The following is a 20,502-nucleotide window of genomic DNA, read 5'->3' as shown; positions in this document are numbered from 1 at the left end:
GTTACTCGAGGTGACGCGCATGCGCGGTGAGGCGCCGGCCCCGGCGGCCGCGGGGCATTGTGGGTAGTGTAGTCCCGGGGCCGGGAGGGCCTCGCACCCTCCGGCGAGCCGGCGGCCCCCACCGTGCTGCCGCCGCCGCCGCCACCGCCGTCCTCGGCCGGGCGGAGCCGGGCCAGGCCGGCGGGGCGGGGCAGGGCAGGGCGGGGCGGGGCGGAGCGGGCGGCGGGGGTGCGACAGCCCGTGGCTCTGCGCGGCGTGGTGGGGGGGGGGCGGCGGGGCCGCCGGCTGCGGGCGGTGGCGGCGGCGGCGGCGGCGACTGAAGGGCAACGGCGGCGATGGGCGCTGTGGGGTGAGTGACCGGGCCGGGGAGGAGCGGCAAGGCCGAGGGGTTAAGGGGGGACAGCGATGGGGCAGGAGATGCGGTGCTGGGGGGCACTGGGAGGGCAGTACTGGGGCACTGGGGGCACTGGAGGGCAGGACTGGGAGCGCTGGGGGCCAGGGAGACAGTGCTGGGGGCACTGGGGAGCAGCACTGGGAGCACTGAGGGCACTGGAGGGGCAGTACTGGGGGCGCTGGGGATCAGTAGTGGGGGCACTGGGGGAGGCAGGGGGGCAATGCTGGGGCCCCGGGGGCGGAAAGGAGGTGACGCTTTGAGGGCACTGGGGTCGGAGATGCAGTGATGGGGGCACTGAGAGGGCACTGGGAGCACTGGGGGGCAGGACTGGGAGAACGGAGAGACAGTACTGGGAGTCAGTACTAGAGCACTGGGGGGCAGCGGCAGTACTGGGGGCACTGGGAGGCACTACTGGGGCACTGGGGGGGGGGAGAATGCTTTGAGGGCCCTGGGGCCGGAGATGCAGTGATGGGGGGCACTGGGAAGGCAGTACTGGGGAACTGGGGGGGTAGCAGGACAGTACTGGGAGCACTGGGGAGCAGTCCTGGGGGTGGCGGGGCAGTAGTGAGGGCACTAAGGGTTAGGAGGGCAGCACTGGGGGCACTGGGAGTGGGGCACTGAGGGGGCAATGCTGGGGGCACTGGACGGGAAAAAGCTGAAGGTTTGAGGCTGCTGAGGCTGGACATGCAGTGATGGGGGGCACGGGGATGCTGGGGGCACTGGGGAGGAAGGAGGTGAAACTCGAGGGGTGCTGAGGCAGCAGATGCAGCAATGGAGGGCCCTGGGGGGACAGTTTTGGGCACTGGGAGCACTGGAGGGTGGGCAGGGGGACAGTACTGGGCGGGGGGGGGGGGCGCTGAGACCAGATGTTGCAGCTCTGGGAGGCAATGGAGGGAGGGGAGGCAGTGCTGGGGAGGTCCCCAGTGCCCCCCCAGTGCCCTGGGGAGGAAGGGCAGAGGTGGGTGATGGAGGGGAAGCGCAGTGGCGTGGGGGGGATCGTGCCCTGGGGCTGCTGGTGGGGTCGGTAGAGCCCGAGGGCCGGGGCTGGGGGCCAGGCTGCCATGCTGGGGTCGGGGGGCGGGCACGGGGAGATCTGCAGGGCAGGGAGGGATGTTGGCTGCAAGGAGGATTCCCGTGTCCGGGAGGACGTCGGGCCGGCCGGCGGGAATCGGAGCGGGGAGGGGAAGAGCCCCCGGGCTCCTTTTGCTGCGATGCTGCGTGCCGTGGCAGCCGAGAGGGATGCAGGCGCCGAACAGAGACGCCGCCGGGAAGCCGAGCAGGCCCCTGATGCTGATGTTGTCGTCTGTGTCTCTGCTCTGTATTATTTCCAGCTGATTGGTAAAGATGGAAAGAGAGAGAGGAGGAGGAGGAGGAGGAGGAGGAGGAGGAGGAAGGAACCTGGGAGGCTCTGGCCTGCACAGGAGCATTTATTCCCAGTCCCAGCAGCAGTACCATTACGCAGCCTCCTCGCAGGGGGGCTGCATGGAGATCCAGGAGCTGGCCTCCAAGAGGGTGGACATCCAGAAGAAGCGATTTTATCTGGATGTGAAACAGAGCTCCCGAGGCCGCTTCCTGAAGATCGCCGAGGTCTGGATAGGAAGAGGCAGGCAGGACAATATCAGGAAAAGCAAGCTGACCCTCTCCCTGTCCGTGGCCGCCGAGCTGAAGGACTGCCTGGGGGACTTCATCGAGCACTACGCCCACCTGGGCCTGAAAAGCGGCCACGGCCACCGGCACGAACACAGCAACGGCAAAGAGCAGCATCCCCGGAGGAGGCAGCAGCCCCCGCCGCCTTCGCCTCCGGTGTCTGTGGGCTCCGAGGAGCAACCTCACAGCGTCCTCAAGACGGAGTACATCGAGAGGGACAACAGAAAGTATTACCTGGACCTGAAGGAGAATCAGCGGGGACGCTTCTTGCGGATTAGACAAACCATGAGTCGGGGACCTGGCATGATGGGTTATTTTGGCCACAGCTTGGGACAGGAACAGACGATCGTCCTTCCAGCGCAAGGGATGATCGAGTTCAGGGATGCTTTGGTCCAGCTGATCGAAGAATACGGCGAGGGGGACATAGAGGATCGCAGAGGGGGAGGCGACGAGCCCCCGGAGCTCCCCGAGGGCACCTCCTTCCGAGTGGACAACAAGCGCTTCTACTTCGACGTGGGATCCAACAGGTACGGCATTTTCCTGAAGGTAAGTGAGGTGAGGCCGCCCTACCGTAACACCATCACGGTTCCGTACAAAGCGTGGACACGGTTTGGGGAGAATTTTATCAAGTACGAAGAAGAGATGAGGAGAATTTACGACAGCCATAAAGAAAAAAGAATGGATGCCAGAGGGGACAGTGGTGAAGAGCAAGAGGGTCTCGATTAGAGTGCGCTGGACTGGCCGTCTGGCAAAACAAACAAAACAAAAAAAAAAAAAACAAGCAGAAATTGGTGAGAGGGACTGACCTGTAGTAATTTAAAGTCGCCCCATTTTTTTATAAAGTCCTTTTCCGGTAGTTCTTGCTAACTCCAGTACGTAATGTTATAGGAGTCTGGTTATCGCATTAAATTCCGCCCAAAACATCTCCGTATGTCTTATGAAAGTACCGACCTCCCGAGTCTGTGTGAGTCAGCCACTTCGAGCGTTGAAGACTGTGGAAGTACGCGTATCAGCACAAAAAGAATCCGGCACTCTGACCTTTAAATAGTCTAGATAAGGCTTGTGTTGCACTTCAACGTGAGACAGAAAAAAAAAAAAAAAAAAGAAACCACCAACCAAATCTTATGCTGAAATGTATCGGTTTCTGCTTATGGCGGGTTTTTCGGGACTGGATTCTGCCTGTGCTCAGTCAAAAGGCCGAGCAGCGCAGTCGCAGGGCATTTGCAACAAAAATCATCTTCGTGTGAATTGCTTGTATGCCTATGGGGAGAAGCAGAGGTTTTAAAATTGGCATCTGCCGGTTGCTGAGTTTGAAACGATATTCTGTGGGTAAAACCTCGATAACCGGTCAGACCTTTGTAACGTGCTGGTGAAGAGCGGGAGATTTGTTATTCGTTTCGTAGTTTTGGGCTGACCGAATAGCCTGAGTGTCTCAGGATAGCAAAGCTCTGCTCGAGTGCTGAGCCTTCCGAGTTAACGGCGATGAATAATAACCCGCTCCTCATCTACGTGTTCTGCCCGTGTGAGGCTGATGATTTTTTTTTGTTGTTTTTAATGTCCAAAATGTCAAAAGATATTTTTGTATTTAGGGGTGTTACGGGTTCTAGCAGGCGGCTGTGGAGCGAGATGTTCGGAGGTGGAGGGGCTGCCGCGACCGAGGCTCCTGGCTTCTCTCATAAATGTGAGGTGAATGCGGTCGCGATGTTACCTAGGCGTTTTTCTCCTCCTGCTGCCAGAAAGACCTTTGGGGGGTTTGGTGCACCGTTGGATTCGGATAAAAAGGCGTCTCTGTCGTACTTACCCGTAGCGCGTTCCCCAAGCCGTGGTTAACACCGTGTCGTGTTGATTGTACAGGTGTTCTTTTTGGGAGATCGTGTCAGTGCCCTGCCACCGCTCCCTTCCCACCCTCTCAAAGCTGGAGCCGTCAGCAAGCAATTCGATTCCTGGCCGCCCACCACGAGGTTTCAGTGTCGTCCCGCTGAAGTCTCCGTAACCTAAATTTTACATTTTGCGGTATGAATTCTCTGCCTGGAGGGAAAATGTGCACAATTACCTCTTTAGAAGGTCGAGGAAAGACTTGGAAAATTCTTTATCACTTCTTAAAAACTGAATAATTGTAACATAAGGGGCTTTTCCAGCCTTTGATCCTTTCCCTCTGAAACCAGCGGGAGTTGGATTCAGCTCCAGGTAGTTCAACAACGTGTTGCCCACCTTTCAGATTTTTTTTTAAAGCAAGCATTAACGTGCCCAATCAGATATTTATAATAGCTTGAAGTGTTTTTTTTTTTTACAGAGTGGCCTAGGGTGCACGTGGACCAGCTATTTTCCCCTCTGACCGTTACACGGTTCTTTTTTTAATCTGTTGTGAAACGTATTTATCGCCAACCAGACCGTTCATCGCTCTTAGTCTGGACGCACCTGCACGCTGCACGGCCACGCTCGATCTGAATGCTGTTGCCTGTTAATGCCATTAACCGTAACGAGAAAAGTTGGGGAGACAAGGGTGGGAACCAAGAGGATAATCCGGACGTTAGTTTGGGTACTAGAAACACTCGACCTGTTTTAACATTAAAAAAAAAAAAAAGAAAAAAGAAAAAAGAAAAAAAAATAAAAGCTTGCACCAAAGTCACCAAAGAACCTTTAGGAAAATGTTACGGTTGTGACAGGAAGTAAGAAAGTTAATTTCACTGTTTTAGGTGATTCCCCCTTTAGGTAAAACCACGTATAGCAGTTACAGCAACCAAGCCTTTGGCTTAGTGTCAAAAACTCCCGTCCGTTTCTGCGCAGATCGCTCTTTCAGGTACTTTTTCAACTCGGAGAGATTTTCTCGCTCCACCACTCCAACAGCTAGCGGACTGTGATGAATCAGCTGGAGGTTAAACGGGGCGCTGGTTCATCTTCGCTCTTAGGGCTTTGGTCCCAATGTTTTTAACGGTCAGTTAAAAAAACAAAACAAAACAAAACAAAAACCAAACATGAAAAGAACTATTATTAATGTAAAACCAGAACTTAGCGAATGAGTCCTTGAAGCGTATGTTAGCGTATCGCTGACTGCTGCTGCCCATCACAGTGCCTGGAGTAAAAATTAACTTGTATTCCAAGAAACCGGAGCTATGAATGTACAAACTTTTTACGCTCGCCTTCCCCTTTGCGTTTCTACGTGGCATTCCTCCCCTACGAGGCTGACGTCTCCCCGTCCCAGCCTACCTTTGCCTCAAGGGATCGTAAAAGCTCCTGCGCTGGAATTCACCCGAGTTACTGCGTGTGTTGTAAGTGATCATGCCTTCCCTGTATTCTTGTAGTGTCGGTGAGGAAAATACTTGCGATGAGCAAAGCGATTGGAAAGGGATATTTTCTTTGCTGTTTTAAAAGAGGAAGAAAAAAAAAAGACATGAAATGGATTTCCTTATTGCTGCCCACTCGCCATTTTGGCTGAACTAAATGCAGCCTGGCTGATAGCAGCATGCGTTCAAACCATTTTTTTAAAACTCCCTTTATCCTGTGTTAGTGAATTGGCCTGCCCATGGCATTAGTTTCTTGTAAATATCACCCAGGAATTCATCGCCTGCTGGCTACCGGGTCGGGCTCGGTTCTGGCACGCGGGTATCCCGTAGGATCCGCTAATGCGTTTACTTCCCCGGCACGGGATGCACCTTAGTATCTGAAACCGGATGGGGATCTTCGCGTTCGTAGCCAACCAGCCGCGGGTAAAACCGCTAGCGACGGGTTTGCGCCGCGGTGGAAAGCACCGACGTTTGCAGATATTGCCGTTGGGGGGTAATACGGACTCACTGAAGATGTAGCAATGCAAGGCTATTAACGGTGAAATTCGGAAACGGGTTCCTCGTTATTTTTGGCAGCGCCTCTCCGGCTTCTGAGAGCGGCGATGACGCGGGCTGCTCGTGCTTGGGAACGCCGAATCCCTGATGCATTTTAAACGTTTGTTCCTGATGCCCTGAAACTGCCACGTCCCTTAAACTTGAGAAAACACAAGCTTATTTGCACTAGAAAGAACGGCCAAAAACAATCCTTAGGAGGACAGGGTGAAGAGCACCAGTCTGAACCTCTTTTTCTCATGAGAGAATTTCCTATGAAAGCCCTCACCTCTTTCAAAATTGTGTGGTCCCGGCAGAAAGTCTGTCAGTTCAATAATTAAATCGTAATGCACTTTATATTGTGTAAATAATATTAGGAGCACACTTCTGCTCCCTCTCTGGTAAGGGGATGCTCCGGTAACGTAGTCTAAGGCTGAGAGAAGCCGTCTCCTGCATGCACCTGTCTGCTAAGAGACCTGTTGTACTTGCTTGATCCAGCTCCTCTCGTGTGTTAGAGGAAGACGGGCGCTATTTTAAGGATCCTCTCAAACCACCGAGAGTGGGATTCTTTTTTTTTTAAGTTTCGATTTGCAGAGTTGCTGAGCATCCTCTGCTCCACCGTATCCCCGCCCTGTCTGCAAATTAGGTCCCCAACGTTGCTGCCGAGGCTTAAACCCGAGCTTTTCGCGTATCGTCTCGACAAAGCCAAGTTCAGCAGTTCCCTCGGAGCTGGGGCGGTCCCTAAAAAACTTATTCCGGGTGGGAAGGGGCTGCGGGGGCTTCCCCTGCCTCGCAGCCGGGGAGTTTGTGTTGCGTCCAGCCCGTCGGGGCGGCTTTCTTGGTAAAGTACGGAGGCAAGGGCGCGCTTACGAAAGGTCGGGAAGCGTTTTGCACTGGCGTGGCGAGAGCGACCCGCCGGGCGTTCCGGAGGGGGATGGCAAAACCTGCCGTGGCAGTTCCATCGCCTCAAGTCTCGATGACAGACTTGACCCAGCAAGCAGCTGCAGCAGTTATTGGTAATCTATTTGTCGTCGTAAGTGTTTCTTATCTGTATCTGATATAATCAAATTCATATTCACATATAAGCATTAATATATTTACGTGAGTATATTGTAGCCTGTAGTAGCTCGTAGCGAAATAATCTTATTTATCTAAAGGACACAGTCTAAAAAGGAGGCAGTTTTCTCCTACTCCTGGTCTGGATAAACGCGTTATTTCACCGAGAGCTGGTTGCATGCTGTTTGTTGCGGCCCTTCTAAGATTTCTGCTTTTGAGCGTTCTCCTCCCTTAGGTTTTCAGCAAGGTTGCGAGGGAAAACGTAGTCAAAAGAAGGCAAAACTCTTCCTTGGAGGCGTCGTAGGTGAGAAGCAGCTGCAGGTACTGCCAGCCACATCGTCTTTCGGTGCCATCTCACGGTCCCCTGCCTCTGCAGACCTGTTCTACCATCTTCATAAAACCCCAGGTAGAAGCATTAAAACCCCATCCTTCATACAAAAAAACAAAGCAAGCAATTACCAAAATCAACGTTGGCACACTTTTTTTTTTTTGCTAAAGACGCCGTAGTCTAATGATTGCGTCCATTTTTTTCCCCTGTGCCCTGTTAAAGTGACCTAATCTCATGAGGAAGGGAGTTGGTAGCAGGTAGGAAGCCTACTGCTCGCTTGACTTGCAGCCTTTTATCCAAGCGTAGTAATTTTTATTGCAGAAAAAAGGTTTATTATTGCATATTTTTATTGGGCAGATTTTGCACCAGGTCAAAAACGGATTAAGAAGCAGTTTTAGTTCCACGGCAATCCTACATTTTGCTGTACGTATAGTATATATATACAATTTATAAAATAATTCTTAAAGGAAGGTATACCTCCCATTTAATTTTCTATGCTGTTTCCCCCAAAATGAAAATGCCCTTTATTTTTAGTTACTTAGCGTGTTGTGATGTCTAAAATTCATCCCTCCCACCCCTCCACATTCCTTTCAAGTAACAGTTGTATTCGAAATAAAGAGTTTATCCGAGAAAGAGTGGAAATAAAGGCTGCACTTAAGATATCATCAGCTACTTGCATAAACCCAAGCGGGACTTTCACCCCGCAGCCGTTGCCGAAACGAATTGTCCCTCCAGCATTGATCCTGCCGGCGTGAACTCTGGCTTTGGGGTGCAAGGGTTGTCTGGTATGTCAGAGATTTCTCCCACGGGATCATCTGCAGCCGCTAAAATTTCATTGCGTAGCTGCAAAAACAAGCAAATTTGAGTACCTGAAGAACCAAGATTCACCCGTTAGGCTTTTTTCTTCTTGGTATAAGTGAAACCTGTGCGAGACCGTGGTTCGTGTGAAGGGTCTCGGTTGCCCTCCACATCCTACACGCGTGCAGTTCGCTGTCGCTTAGCCTGTCGGTGCTGCGAAATCATGGCTGTGATGTTTCCGGGTGATCTGCTCCTTGCCTAAAAATGGCTGAATTCTCTTGTGACCACAGGAAAAAAGCCCCTGCCAGGGGATAACACGCTTCAGTCCTCGGGTGTTTTGGAAAAAGCTGAAGCCAGGTCTTTCGCCGCTCTGTTTCTCCAAAATCTGCAGAAGCTTTCATGGGCTGACACCAATTTTTCTTCCTAATATTTCGTCATGCCCATGTTCAGTTCCTTGCCCGTACCTCCATAAGGGCAACGATATTTTAACATAAAATAAAATATCAGGAACTCCTGATGGATGACATGGATTAAAAATCAGTTTTTGAGAAATGTCAAAGCATAAATTGAGGTTTCAGAAGCCAGATGTCGTTTTGGCATTCCTGTGATGGATGTAATCAGATTGTTCCTTCCACATGCTGAGGCGTGGTGCGAAACGTACGCCCACAGCCTCGGGGCTCCCTTACGTGCGTTAACTTCTAGAAGGGTGTACGCTGGATGTACCTGCTGGCCTTTCCATGCTTGCTGGACGTGTTCTGTGTTTGTCCTGGATCCAGAGGTACTGGCTTAGCCTCCCCAGTAAAACCCTCCGTAACGACTTGCTAATTCATCTTCCTCTTTGATAGGCTACCTCGAAACACTTGGAGTGGCACGTGGAAATTGCCAGGGAAAAAAACATGCTTCGTCTTTGAGGTGTTTCAGACCCATCCTGCGTACCAGTATTCAACAGAGAAGGGTAACGGCTCCTGCCTTGGAGTTGTTGGCTGGAAATGCAGCCGGTCAGAAGGATTTGGTAACCGCGGTGAGGGGAAATCCATCCCACGGGCAGGAGAAGTTTGCGTCTAGCTGTTTCTTCATCTCGGTGCTTTGCCACGCAGAGATCCATTGGAGGAAAAGACGGGCCTTTGCGTCGGCTGCTGGAAGACAGCTAAAGCGAAGGCGCTCTGCCCAACGCCAGTGAGCGCAGTGCTGATACAACAGCTGTGAATTTATGTGTATGACGTGCAAATTAACATAGAGAGAAGGGAGAGGGGAATATTCAATGCATATATATGCATATATATAAAAAAATAGTACAATGTTTTCCTGTTTCCAATAGGTCCTTTGCTTTTGAGATGTTAACATTTTAGCTGTCGTCTTTCCTGTTTTCCGTGTCGGAGATGTTCAATGTGCAATACGAGCAGGGAGATAGATTTCAGAAGCAATATCAACATACTGTACTATGAACGTTAAATCTTTACACTACAAGTCGCGTGCAATAGAATCTGCATTTCAAAACAGCAGAGAGTATGTGGGATAAAAGCCGCGGGTTAACCTCGGGCTCTTACGAGTATTCCCATCTGGTCGTTGTTCTGAGCACATGTTGCTGGCAGGAGGCGGAGGGAGAGGGGGAGTAAGAGCAGAGATAAGCGCTTCCCACCGAGGCAGAGGAACGAGAAGGCAGGAGGGGGCAGAGGGAAGCGAGGACGAGATTTGTGCTCCAGGGAATCGCAGAGCACGGCGATGGTTTTCAGGAACGGCTGGGACCGTCAGCGCCGGAGCCTGCTTTCCTGTAGAGTCCTCTTCTTGGAGACCAGGCTGGGTCTCTCCTTGGCTGGGTCTCCTTCTTTGGGACGCACCTCTCCGGCAGTAACGCCCTACGGCTGAGCAAGCTGCCGGTCCAAGGCCGTGCAGTGCGGCGGCCTGCAAGCGTTGAGCCTTGCCGACAAACCCCGTCGGGGCCAAACGGATCCGATGGATGGAGTTACTGCTTTGGCAGCTTGCTTTTTAAAACTCAACTGGCTTGGCTCTTACTGTGCTGGAGGAAGCCGAGGCTTGCCCAGAAGTACCTGCAGAAACTTAGGAGAGCATGCAAGCGTTGGCCGTCTGCAAAATTTGCTTTTGCCGCTTCAATTTATGGGCGTTGGTGTGTGCTTTTCACCGGAGCCTTGCTCTGCACGCCACTCCGACTGCCTCCCGCTCCGGGAACTGGCCGGAGCTGTGTGACAGAGGGTTATGTTATCGATGGGGCAGCTGCTCTTTTTCGTGGCCTCTCAGGTCTGATGTACGGAAGCGGTCAGCGTCCACGGCTGTTGAAAGCTGTGCTTTGAGTGACCGACGTGCTGTAATAATTGCAAAGACTCTGGGAAATCTGTCGGCGTCTGATGCTGAGCCTCCTGATAACGGAGGCTGGATAACTTTGATACAGAATGATGAATGAAAAAGAAACCTGTATGCTACAGGAGGAAAGTTGTAAGAGATTGCATAATTAAACTCCTATGCATGTATCCAAAGCAGTCAGAATTAAGGTTACGCAGATAATCCTGAGTTGTGGCACTTCCTGGCCTTCGACTGCTCCATTTTCCAGCTTGTTTTTCCCCACTGTTTTGCATAAAGCTTTAGCGGTGTATTGTCTTCTTGCCAAAACCGCTGGGTCGCTCAATAGATTTTGGGTTTCGATGCTGAATGGAGTCTCACAAGCCCGGCAAGAACTCCTCCACCTCCAACTTTCCTTCCAAGAAGGAGGAAAGGCCAAAGATGTTTCAGAGCAAGGAGGATGAGAGGATGTCGTGTAAGATTTATTACAAGAGGGCTGGCAGGGATCTCAGGCGAACATCAGATGTGGTGCCCCATTCTGAGGTGTGGCTAGCTAAACACAGACCGTTCCTCGCACCGGTTTCCAGCTGGGCTGGCGTTCAGTGGTCTGCAGGAAGTTACGAAGCAGCCTGACTCTAAGCTTAAATCTGCAACTACGAGGGTGCCTCTAATGGCACGTTTTGGGGTCCACACAGCAAAAAGCATCTATATTTTCCCGAAGTTGAACAACCTGGAAAAATCTGCTCTTTAAAATCTCCCATGGTGGATATTCCCAGCCTCCCTCCCCCCGGCTGTTTCAGTGGTTCACCCTGCTGACTCTCAGATCCTTTTCCTGCTGTCCAGCCCGCGTTCCCCTTGCTTCTGTCTAATTCTGTCGCTTTTTGCCTTGCAAGCCGTGCTCTTGAGAGGAGTTACGGAAACAATTTGTTCCCATCCTTGCTGCAGTTTTTACATAATTAAAGACTGTTGTCAGGTCTCTTCTAAGCAAATACAAAGCCTCCCACCAAGGGTAATTTTTAGCCCTCGTCGTGTTGTTGCTTTCTGATCAGTCCGTCTCTTTCTTGAATCCAGAATTAAAGAATCCAAAACCAGGAGAAGCACTTTCGCTGTGATCTTACCAGCCTCAAGTGGAAGGATTATGAACATACAAGGTTTGGTACTCCCAGGTTTTTTTTTCAACAACGGATACATGCTGGACTCGAGACCAGTTTATAAGTTTGCGTCCTCACAGGGCCTCTTCGGCTGAGCCGCTACCAAGGCTGTCATTTCTCACTTTCTGTCTGTACAGAGGGTTTTATTTCTGCTTTGACACAGAAGCTTGCATTTATCCTGACCGTGCTGCATCTCATCTCTTTTCAGATTATTTCTTGAGTTTGCCAAGATCGTTCTCAGTTCTATTCCTGTTCCTCTCGGTGCTTACAGATGTTCCCAGGTATGTGCCATCTGCAAGCGAGAGAATTCTTGTCCGTCGTCAAATCATTGATTCAGATATGGAAGAGGGCAGTATCCGGGGCAATCCTCATTGGAGCCTCACGTGATACATCCTACCAGATTGCCTGCGATACTAATTAAACAGACTAATTGTAGAAATCGTAACCTGTTCCTCAGTGAGGCTGTGGTTTTTTCCAGCTGCTGACTTTTGTTTCTCCTCACTTTCTCTCAGTGGGCTGTACAGAACCTAAACAGTCATTCTTGCCCTTGTGGAGTAGTTTTAGAAAATCTGGACTATTAAAATACCGGAGCACACATTTTCCACAAAGCTTTGCAATAGCAATCTTTTCTGTTCACAGTGGGGTGGCAGAACACGATCTATCATTCGTACCTCCGCTTACTTCTGAATAGGACGTAGAAGAAAAAGCCCATCAACAGGTATTCCCCTAAAGATTAAATATTCTCCTAAATGCTCTTATGATGCCCTCCCCATCTTCACAAAAGAAGCACTGACTCTACCACTAACAGGATACCTGTTCAAACACAAACATAAAGAATGCATCTAGTTTCCAATTTGTTGGGAAATACAAACTTTCCCTTCTATTTCCACATCTCCAAGGATTGTTACAGAAAAGCGTGTTTTCATCCTGCAAGAATGTGTGTAGTCACCCGAATTTTGACATGAACTTTGCTAGCTTTAGCTCAGTTTTTGTCTAAATTGGCATTCCTCTCACTCCTTCTGCCTCTCCTGTTTCCTCTCCCGCCATCATCGTTCGTGCTCGTGTCCCGTCTTTCCCTCCTCGCATTACATCTGTGGGCTTTCTGCTTTTCTGCAGCGTTAGTTCTGCATTGCTGTTACTCGTCTCTTACAAATTAAGATCTCAAAGCCAAACTGGCCTGTGCTTGAATTGCAGTTTTCTGTGATCCTTCCAGTAGTAAAACACTAAATAGAGGAAGAGCTCCTCCTGCTTTAAACAGAGTCAGAGCAGGAAAGAAAAATATAACCCAACGTTTGATCAATATTTCTGACGGAAAAGGTGTCACTGTGGGTTTCCTAGTTTTTGCAAAGGGAGATGTTTCAAAATCTTGCCGCAAGTCATCAACTGCCGCTGCCCTGCGCAGGAAATGGAGACGCATTGTCCGCTGCGGGTGAAATCCTGACGTGAGCAAGACACTTGGCGTTGGCATTCACCCCAAGGTGACTCTGTCTTCTACTGGGGATGTCCTTCCTTCCTCCAAATAAGTTTGCAGCCCCTCTACTGGTTTTCTAGGTGTTATGCTGCTGAGAAAGCCCTTCAGCTGCCTTGTCTTAACGTGGTTCTGTCGCTGTCTCCTTCCCAGCTGCGCTACGCGCAGTGCCCATCCAGCCGTGCGAGATAACTGCGTGAAGAGCCCTGGGTTTTGGGGTTTTTTTTCCAGCTCCCAGAAGCTTTGGCTTCGCTGGAAGTTAATCGGATTTTCCTCAGTAACGTTTCTATTGCAAGGTGACCCGAGCATTTTGTGTAGATAGAGCTATAGAGAAGGTACGTCCTGTTCCATGCGAATTCTCACAGCGCTCTACAGTCACTTGACACGTGTATCGCAGCGCCTTCCAGAAGTCCATTTAAGCATATTAACATCTGTTGCTCTTTCTTCCCTCCTCTTCCTAGGGAAAAGGCTGAATGTGCCAATGCGGTCCTGGTGTTCTTCCCATAAATGAATTATCCCTGCTGTTCTGCGTTAATGCTGGCCAGGGCGAGCCGGAGCGCGTCGCGTGCCAGTAACAGCAAACCCCGACGGCTTCGGAGCGCGGGAGCAAAGCAGAGGGCTCGCAGGGGGCAAAGTTGGGTGTTTGCATCGCTCCCACCGCTTGACTCGGTAACTGGTGTTGAACAGGAGTTGTTTTGTCTCTGCAAGTTCCCCTTTGCCCCTTGCTGCTGTGCAAATTGTCATTTTCCCTTTGCGCGCGGCGTCTGCTGCCACGTGGTCGGGTTGCCGCTCTGGACGAGCTGAAACTCAGTGTGCCGTCAACAGATGTATTTCTGTTTGAGAGGCAATCACGATAGCTGCTTTTTCCTTTTCTTCCAGATTTTTGATCACTCCCAAGATCTTTATAGCGCTGATCAGAGCAGATATTTGCGAGGGAACCCAGCTGCCTCTGAGGCCAGTCTGTTTGCTGAGACGCCAATAAACTCTGAAAAGAGTTCAAAAACTGTAACATTATGCTGTTGCCACTTTTAAAAGAGTTCTTCCCAGCTAGGCACCGCAGCAGGGATGAGCAGAGGCCATTGACAACCGAGAATAGAGGGCAAGGCTTTGATGCGGTTCTTTGTGGTACTATATATCCTCAAACCCAGTCAGTGCCTGCCGAACGCTTTTCTTCTCTGTCCGCCTTTCGTGACGGGTGCAGGATTAGACTAGCGTGCCTGTGTCTAGTAGTTACTCCTCCGATGCGGGAGGGATTTTGGGGCAGACTGCTGTGCTTCTCTGAACTCTGATGCTTTTGCAAATTCACAAAGGTAAATACCAGGGGAAGAACTAAACCCAGGGGCCAGCCCTAAAACTTTGTTCGACTAAACCATTTATGTTTCTAGCTTCTAAATACTGGCTGGCAAGTGAATTTTGTCGACTGATTTCAATTTAACGTCTCCATTTCCCATCCCACCCACCTCTAATCATCAAAAATTATTTTACTTTGATGTCTTTTAAAGCGACCTGGTTCAAGAGCCCCAAATTGGGTTTTTCCTCAGCAGTTCACCTTTTTTTTTTTAAGCCCTTGCTGATGAACCTCTCTGGAAATGTCCAACGCCCAAAGGACGTTTGCTAACCGTAGCCGATGACTCTTGTAGTCAACGTATGGCAGCTTCCCCAGGGATAAACTTTTTTGCGTCCGCTCCAAGTATCGCTCTGAGCTTAGACTCTTGCTTCTCACCACAACTCCACGCTGCGCCTGGCTCCTCGGTTTTGTGTAACCTTAGCTGTGTTTCTTTGAACGCAGAAGTAGGCTGCGATCTGGAAGTACGCGTCTTGAGCTAAACGTTGCCAGGATTTCATCCTCCCCAGGACATCAGAATTGGCTGCAGAATAATTAGAGTCGCTTTTTCGTGCGTGCGTAACAGCAAGGTGCTTCCACGTCAGTTTTGAAATCAACCCAAGGGCTTGATGTGGGTTAGTAAATTCAGGAATTCAGGTACGTGGCATAAGCATACCCACAGCAAAGTCGGTACAAAGATGTTGAGATAAGAACTGTGCCTCTGCCAAGTCTTCTGTCTGCTCTCTTACAGTCCTGTACTAGCTCTGGTCGCTGCAGTGGCTGATGATGCAGGGAGCCACCAGGACGAGGGACCACTAGAGCTTGCATGTGGGACCTGGGTCAAAGTGACAGCAAGGGGAAGACACTCCGGCCGGACTCAAAAACATAAGGGAGGAGGAGCTGGGCTGTACGTTCGTGGGAGATTCTTCCTTAGCCACGGCATTTTGTGAGCTTCTCTGCCAGCACCCCTGCTGCTGTTGACCGGGACAAAAAACAGGAGGCAAGCGATCCTGAAATCCAGGATTACGTCAACTCAGTGAGCAAAGAACAGCTGCAAAGCCCCAAGAGGCCCTCAGCTCCAGACCCGAGCCTAGGCCAGGGACCACCTCCCACACGTATTGCACATCACCGTGTAACTACAAAGGGAAGGGGAAAATCCTGGATACCGCAGGACTCCGACTATTTTAGCCTTCCTTTTCTGTCTTATGGGAATTTTAACTCTTCCCTGGCGCTCAAGTAAGGCAGCCGCTCCAGAGAGCGTACGAGCATTTCTGTCCTTGGGATTGGCGTGTGCCAGCCTGCAGTCTGTGCGCAAGCTCGCTGCATCCCAGCCCCTGCGCTCGCTAACAGCATTTTCTGCTTATGCCAGCACAGTCATCCCTCAGCGCTGTCAGGGGTGACCCTTGGAGTTAACAAGGGGTAAGTTCCTTCTAGCTATCTTATTAAAAAAAAAAAAGAAAGGAAAAAAAATAAAAGAGGAGTGCTGGAGTCATCTGACAAATTTTCGCGGATGCTGCCAGCTGTTAGCTGCACAAGACACCATGCGTTATCTTGGTGAAGGCATATTACAGAGGCTTTTCTTTTAAAAACAGCTTAAAACTGTAATTTTATTTGTCAGGGGTTGTTTTGTGCTGATATGTGCGCCTCCCTAAGAAAACCCACAATTTCAGAGGGTGAGGCAGAGGTGGTGCCCACTTACTCCTCCCTGCAGCAGCACGCTGGGGTTTAACCTGTTGCTTTTCTCACCTCTTTTCTGCTCTGATGAAGCACCCTCTAAAGTAGGGATAACCTCCCTAAATGTTCTCATTCCTTTTTAGAGGAGCCACAGCCTCGCAAGGTTTCAACGGCAGCTGTGGTTTCCGAAAGCTTCTTGCCTTTTCCTAGATAATCCAAGAACGGGAAGGGACCGCAGCTCCAAACCCGGCAAAGACACAGTCGTTTTTGCTGCCTAACCCATAAAGGAGGAGATGTCACCCCCAAAGTATTTCTGCAAGCCCCCCAAACGTGGAACAGAATGTTAGAGGAGCAAGCTCTTGAAACGTGAGCAAGAGGTAAGAGTGAAGACTGAGCTGTTGCAATAAGCCCTAGAGCTGCTCTCTCTGTGGTTATTCAAAACCTATGCCGACCTCTTCCTCCCAGCGAGGCTGAAGATGCTGTTCAAAAGGGAACAAGCCAGAGGCGAAGACATGGGAATTTTTCACTTGCCTCAGCCTAAACACCAGCCTTCTCCAGGCTTGCACTCTTCCAAGAGCTTCTCACCTTTCTAGCCAAGCAGTTCATTTTCTAGGAGAAGAAAAATTAGTTTTGTGCTAGCGATGCCTAGAGTCCTCTTACCGGTGAAGGAATTTTCTCCCTTTCCCTTGAATTTTGTCTGAATGCGGAAACTAACATGAAATAAGAGTTGTAATATCGGGAAAGGGGAGATCAGAACAGAGTGTTCCTCTGGATAGGGTTTGATGAGATTTGAAGCAGCTTGCGGAAGATTGGCTGGAAGGTAAACTGATTTGGGCTAAAAAAGCTGGTGCTGTTAAACTGTGTTAGTGATTCTTCAGTAGATGGTCCAAAATAGCTTTTTCATGACCTCTGACATTGAGGAAAGATAACCGTATTTTTTATCTTAGATTGAAGGTGCAATTTGTACTGGAAGAAACTTATGTTCTTTAGAAACCATCTCAGGATGGCATTTACTGTCAAAACTATCGTGTGGAAACCGAAAGGAAACAAACCAAAAATCACACATCTCAATCAACACCGGGCAAGATTTGCAGAACGTTGTTGCTGAGCCAGCCAACCATGCTGAATTCGGGTTAGAGTCGAGTTGAAATCCACCTGCCTGCCTTCACGGAGGCACAAAAGAAGGGACATTGCCGATAACCGCCTGTGTGCTGCGAGAAGGGATTGCAATTAGGTGAGCAATCAGCTCCTGTATTTGCAGCATCCTGCTTTGCGCATAGGCTCGATCCATCGACCATTGAGGGGTCGTCCCCACCAAACGAAAGCGGTCCCCTCTGCTCTTCCCCTGCTGTCTGGGTGTTGTGGCGCCCGTACAAGGTGGTAGATGGTGAGGTGGACGTTGAGTTGGAGGGCTGCGTTTCCGGGACAGTACTTGGTCACCAGCTGTTGTCCAGGACGCTGTGGCATTTTGTAGAGCAGAAAAAAAAATATATTCTGGCTGAATTTAAAGTTAGGGGGCTGTTTTCTGCCAAGCTACCCCCCCCCCCCCCGCCTTGTTTCAACTGTACATTATTCTCGTTTTCTTTCCACTGGCCTGCTATGCACTGCTCAACAGCTGCTGCTTTTAATCCCAGAAGCTGTAGTTGGTAGCGAGCAAAGTGATCTCCATATAACCTCTATCTTACTCGTAAGTGTGCATTATGAAGCTTAACCGATGGTAATAAAATGTTTTGCTTTCAACATGCGGTCCCTGCGGTCCAATGTTCCCGTCTTCAGGCACCATCGTTACAGCAATGCGATGTATTGGAATTATTCCGCTGCACCCCAGGAGCGTGTCTCCGTAATGCCGGACGCAGGCGTCATCGACGTCTAGCGACGCGTGTGGATACCCAGAGAGGAGAGATGGAGAACGCCGAGCAGACCCCTTTCAGCGGTAGCGAGCTGGTGGTGGTGGCATCCCCAAGCAGAAGCAGCAGCTGTGGTCTCGAGGTCCCAGTGAATAAATTTGTCACGTACACGTCGCTCCCCTGGACCCGTTTGATCTTTGATGAAGACCGTATCTTGATGGTCAAGGAAAAGCTGCTGGGATGGAAGGACTTGCCAGGGGGCCTTGGTGTCTTGCTTGGCTGCCACCCAAAGGTGCAGGTTCACTTCTCCATGAGATGGTCTCAGGGCAGCGTTGTGTTAGAGCCTCTTCAGGGGCTATGGTGGTACGTAGCGGGAGAGAAAGAGACTGCGTGCCTGCTACCTGGGTTTCTTTTTTCATCCCTTTCACAACTACTCTGCAAGTTCATGGTTTTATACATGGTTTTTTTTTTCTTTCCTGCCTATAAAAAAGGGCCTTTTTGTGTCATCCTGCACAGTGGATATTTTTGTGCAGGGAGGAAAAAAGATGCTTCTCGTCCACCTTTAGGTAACCGTACAAAATGCAGAAAGTCTAAAGCCTGAGCATTTGGAATTTCATTCTGATCTACACATCATTGATGCTTTTATTGAAAGCTTCTCATCACTTATAAATAATTTAAAGGTCGTATGATTTTCCTTCTCGAAACCGGAAGCATGAATTTCAAAGCAGGGATTTCCAAGTGTCATTTCTGTGGTACGGCGGGTTGCGTTAGCCCTACACCTCGTATTTGTTGAACCGGACGCGGTTTCCTGTTCTTGAAGTTCATAGCGTTTCGTTTCAAAGCAGTATTTCCCAGGCAGAGCACCCCTAGACCGGTAGCCGTATGTATCTGAAATACAGCTTTTTCGGGCAACGATAACGCAGCCTTTTTCTGGAGATTGCCATTTTGTAAATAAGCTGCTTCTTGAGCGGCACTGCTAGGACGACAAAAGATGGATGATTATTTCTTCCCGGAGTCGGTCTTCCGCTGCGGGATCTGGTTTGTGTTGCAGTAATTTGCATAGAATTAAAAATGGCCCCGCGTCTTCGGTTTGCATTGCGCCTTTGATACCGAGCGATTTTGCTGGGCTGTGTCTGGGAATGGCTTTATTCACCGCTGAAAATCAACGTTGAACTGTGGCACACAGATATCTGCAGTCTGCGACGCAGCAAAAGCCTCTGCCTCCAAAAATAAGACATTGCTTCTAATAAGCTTTCAAACGAGTTGGGTTTTGGAGACTGGAAAAGTCACCAAGAATATTTAGATAAAATCTAGCATGCTGCCTGGAGCGGGATTTTACAAATACTTTTAAAATCCAGAGCTGAAGGTGAGGTCACAGGCTAGCGTGCGGCCTTTTCTCCCAGAAAATCCATAATAGCTTTTCTTTTTGAGAATTTAACAGGGTTGGCAGTCCAGGTGGAGGCAAAACTGCAAGGAGTCACAGGCCAAGAGCATCTCTTCTGATGCACTCTTAGGACAAACTAAAGCAGGAAAAATACAACCCCGTGTGAAAACTTCCTTGTGACAGCAGCGCGGGAAATCACTGTGCAATTTGACGCAGTGCCCTAGCATTAGATTTATTATCCACTTCCATCATCCCTTGCCAAAAATCTTTACAACCAGAATTCAAGGAAGAACATGTTCTAAAAAGACCTGGAAGATGAGCAATTTTGGTACTGGAGTTTTCGTACCGGCAATTTTTTTCGTAGATGAAGTGTTTGGGTTTGGTCTCAACGTTGAGGTCCACGGTACCTAAACCAAATGTTATCCGAGCGCCTACGTTTAGCAAACGCCAGTCTTGCAAGATCAGGCTTGAATATGGTTCTGCGAGGTGCTTCTTTCCCCAACACAACCCCCGGCCATTGCTTTTAATCCCGCAAGGCTCCAACATCATTTACAATAAAGCCGTGGTGGCACGCTTTTCCCCCGTAGCGTTCGCTCTCCTTCTCTGACGGACTTGTTCCTCGCTGGGTGGCAGGGTGGTGGCCACGGCGTGCTTGTCTAGCTGTCCCCAGACCTTGCTGGTTTTGGCAACAAGACTGGATATGTTATTTCTGCAGTTTTCTTACCTGGATCGTGGACTGAGATAGTTGCGTTTCCCCACCTTACGCCCGCAGAACTCACAAGCCCTTCTCGCTGGGGGGCACTGCCAATCTTCTCCAGCTCCCGTGTCTTTTCCAGGCTGCTTTCTTTCAAGTTGTACGTCTGCAAAGGTGGATCTACATCCATAGCCCCTGAACGCGCAGCCTTGCTTTTTGCTTGTTTAAATACACGTCTTTCTGGCGGCAGTGGAAATAAGTGACCTGGGTTTGACACTTCTTTTTTTCCCCCCTGGGTTATTACTGTTATCTGCTTCTTAAAAATCATCTCTAGTGTTTGCTCTCTGACAGGGAAATGTTTGCAGCTGTACCTGAAGCATACCCAACACACTCTGCCAACTCCAGCACGCCAATACTTTCGATTTAAAAAGAGTTTTCTCCGTAAAAAATGTATAAAAAACGTGCATACTTGGCTCAAATGTGCCAGATGCTGGACATCCAGATGCTGGAAATCCAGATGCTGCCTTATAAAACACTTGCACGAGTTAACGGCGATGCATGCGGGGTCTGGTGAGTCACTTATGTCATTCAGTGACCTTTTTTTGGGGTGTACACTGAAATATAGTG

At 49.9% G+C, this 20,502-nt stretch overlaps 1 protein-coding gene across 7 annotated transcripts; it reads left to right on the top strand.

The window, feature by feature from the left end:
- Positions 1-303: 303 nt before the first annotated feature.
- On the top strand, positions 304-17,967 carry PURG (purine rich element binding protein G). 7 transcript variants are annotated; one of them, XR_015258572.1, is made up of 4 exons: positions 304-349; positions 1,726-2,568; positions 16,161-17,184; positions 17,727-17,967. XR_015258572.1 is itself a non-coding variant. In XM_086747798.1 (4 exons), exons 2-4 carry the CDS (start codon positions 1,739-1,741, stop codon positions 12,169-12,171), a joined length of 951 nt encoding a protein of 316 aa, XP_086603924.1. In that variant the 5' UTR covers positions 304-349; positions 1,726-1,738; the 3' UTR covers positions 12,172-12,715. The 7 variants fall into 7 exon arrangements, 5 of the variants coding, with proteins under 5 accessions (XP_086603924.1, XP_086603925.1, XP_086603923.1 ...); XR_015258571.1 differs by lacking the exons at positions 16,161-17,184; positions 17,727-17,967 and adding exons at positions 11,693-11,765; positions 12,124-12,140 and having other exon boundaries at positions 1,726-2,587; XM_086747798.1 differs by lacking the exons at positions 16,161-17,184; positions 17,727-17,967 and adding exons at positions 11,693-11,765; positions 12,124-12,715.
- Positions 17,968-20,502: the final 2,535 nt, after the last annotated feature.

This window comes from Chlamydotis macqueenii, chromosome 4 (genome assembly GCF_036417535.1).
Source record: "Chlamydotis macqueenii isolate bChlMac1 chromosome 4, bChlMac1.mat, whole genome shotgun sequence".
NCBI lineage: Eukaryota > Metazoa > Chordata > Aves > Otidiformes > Otididae > Chlamydotis > Chlamydotis macqueenii.
This window is presented reverse-complemented; position numbering and strand designations above follow the sequence as displayed.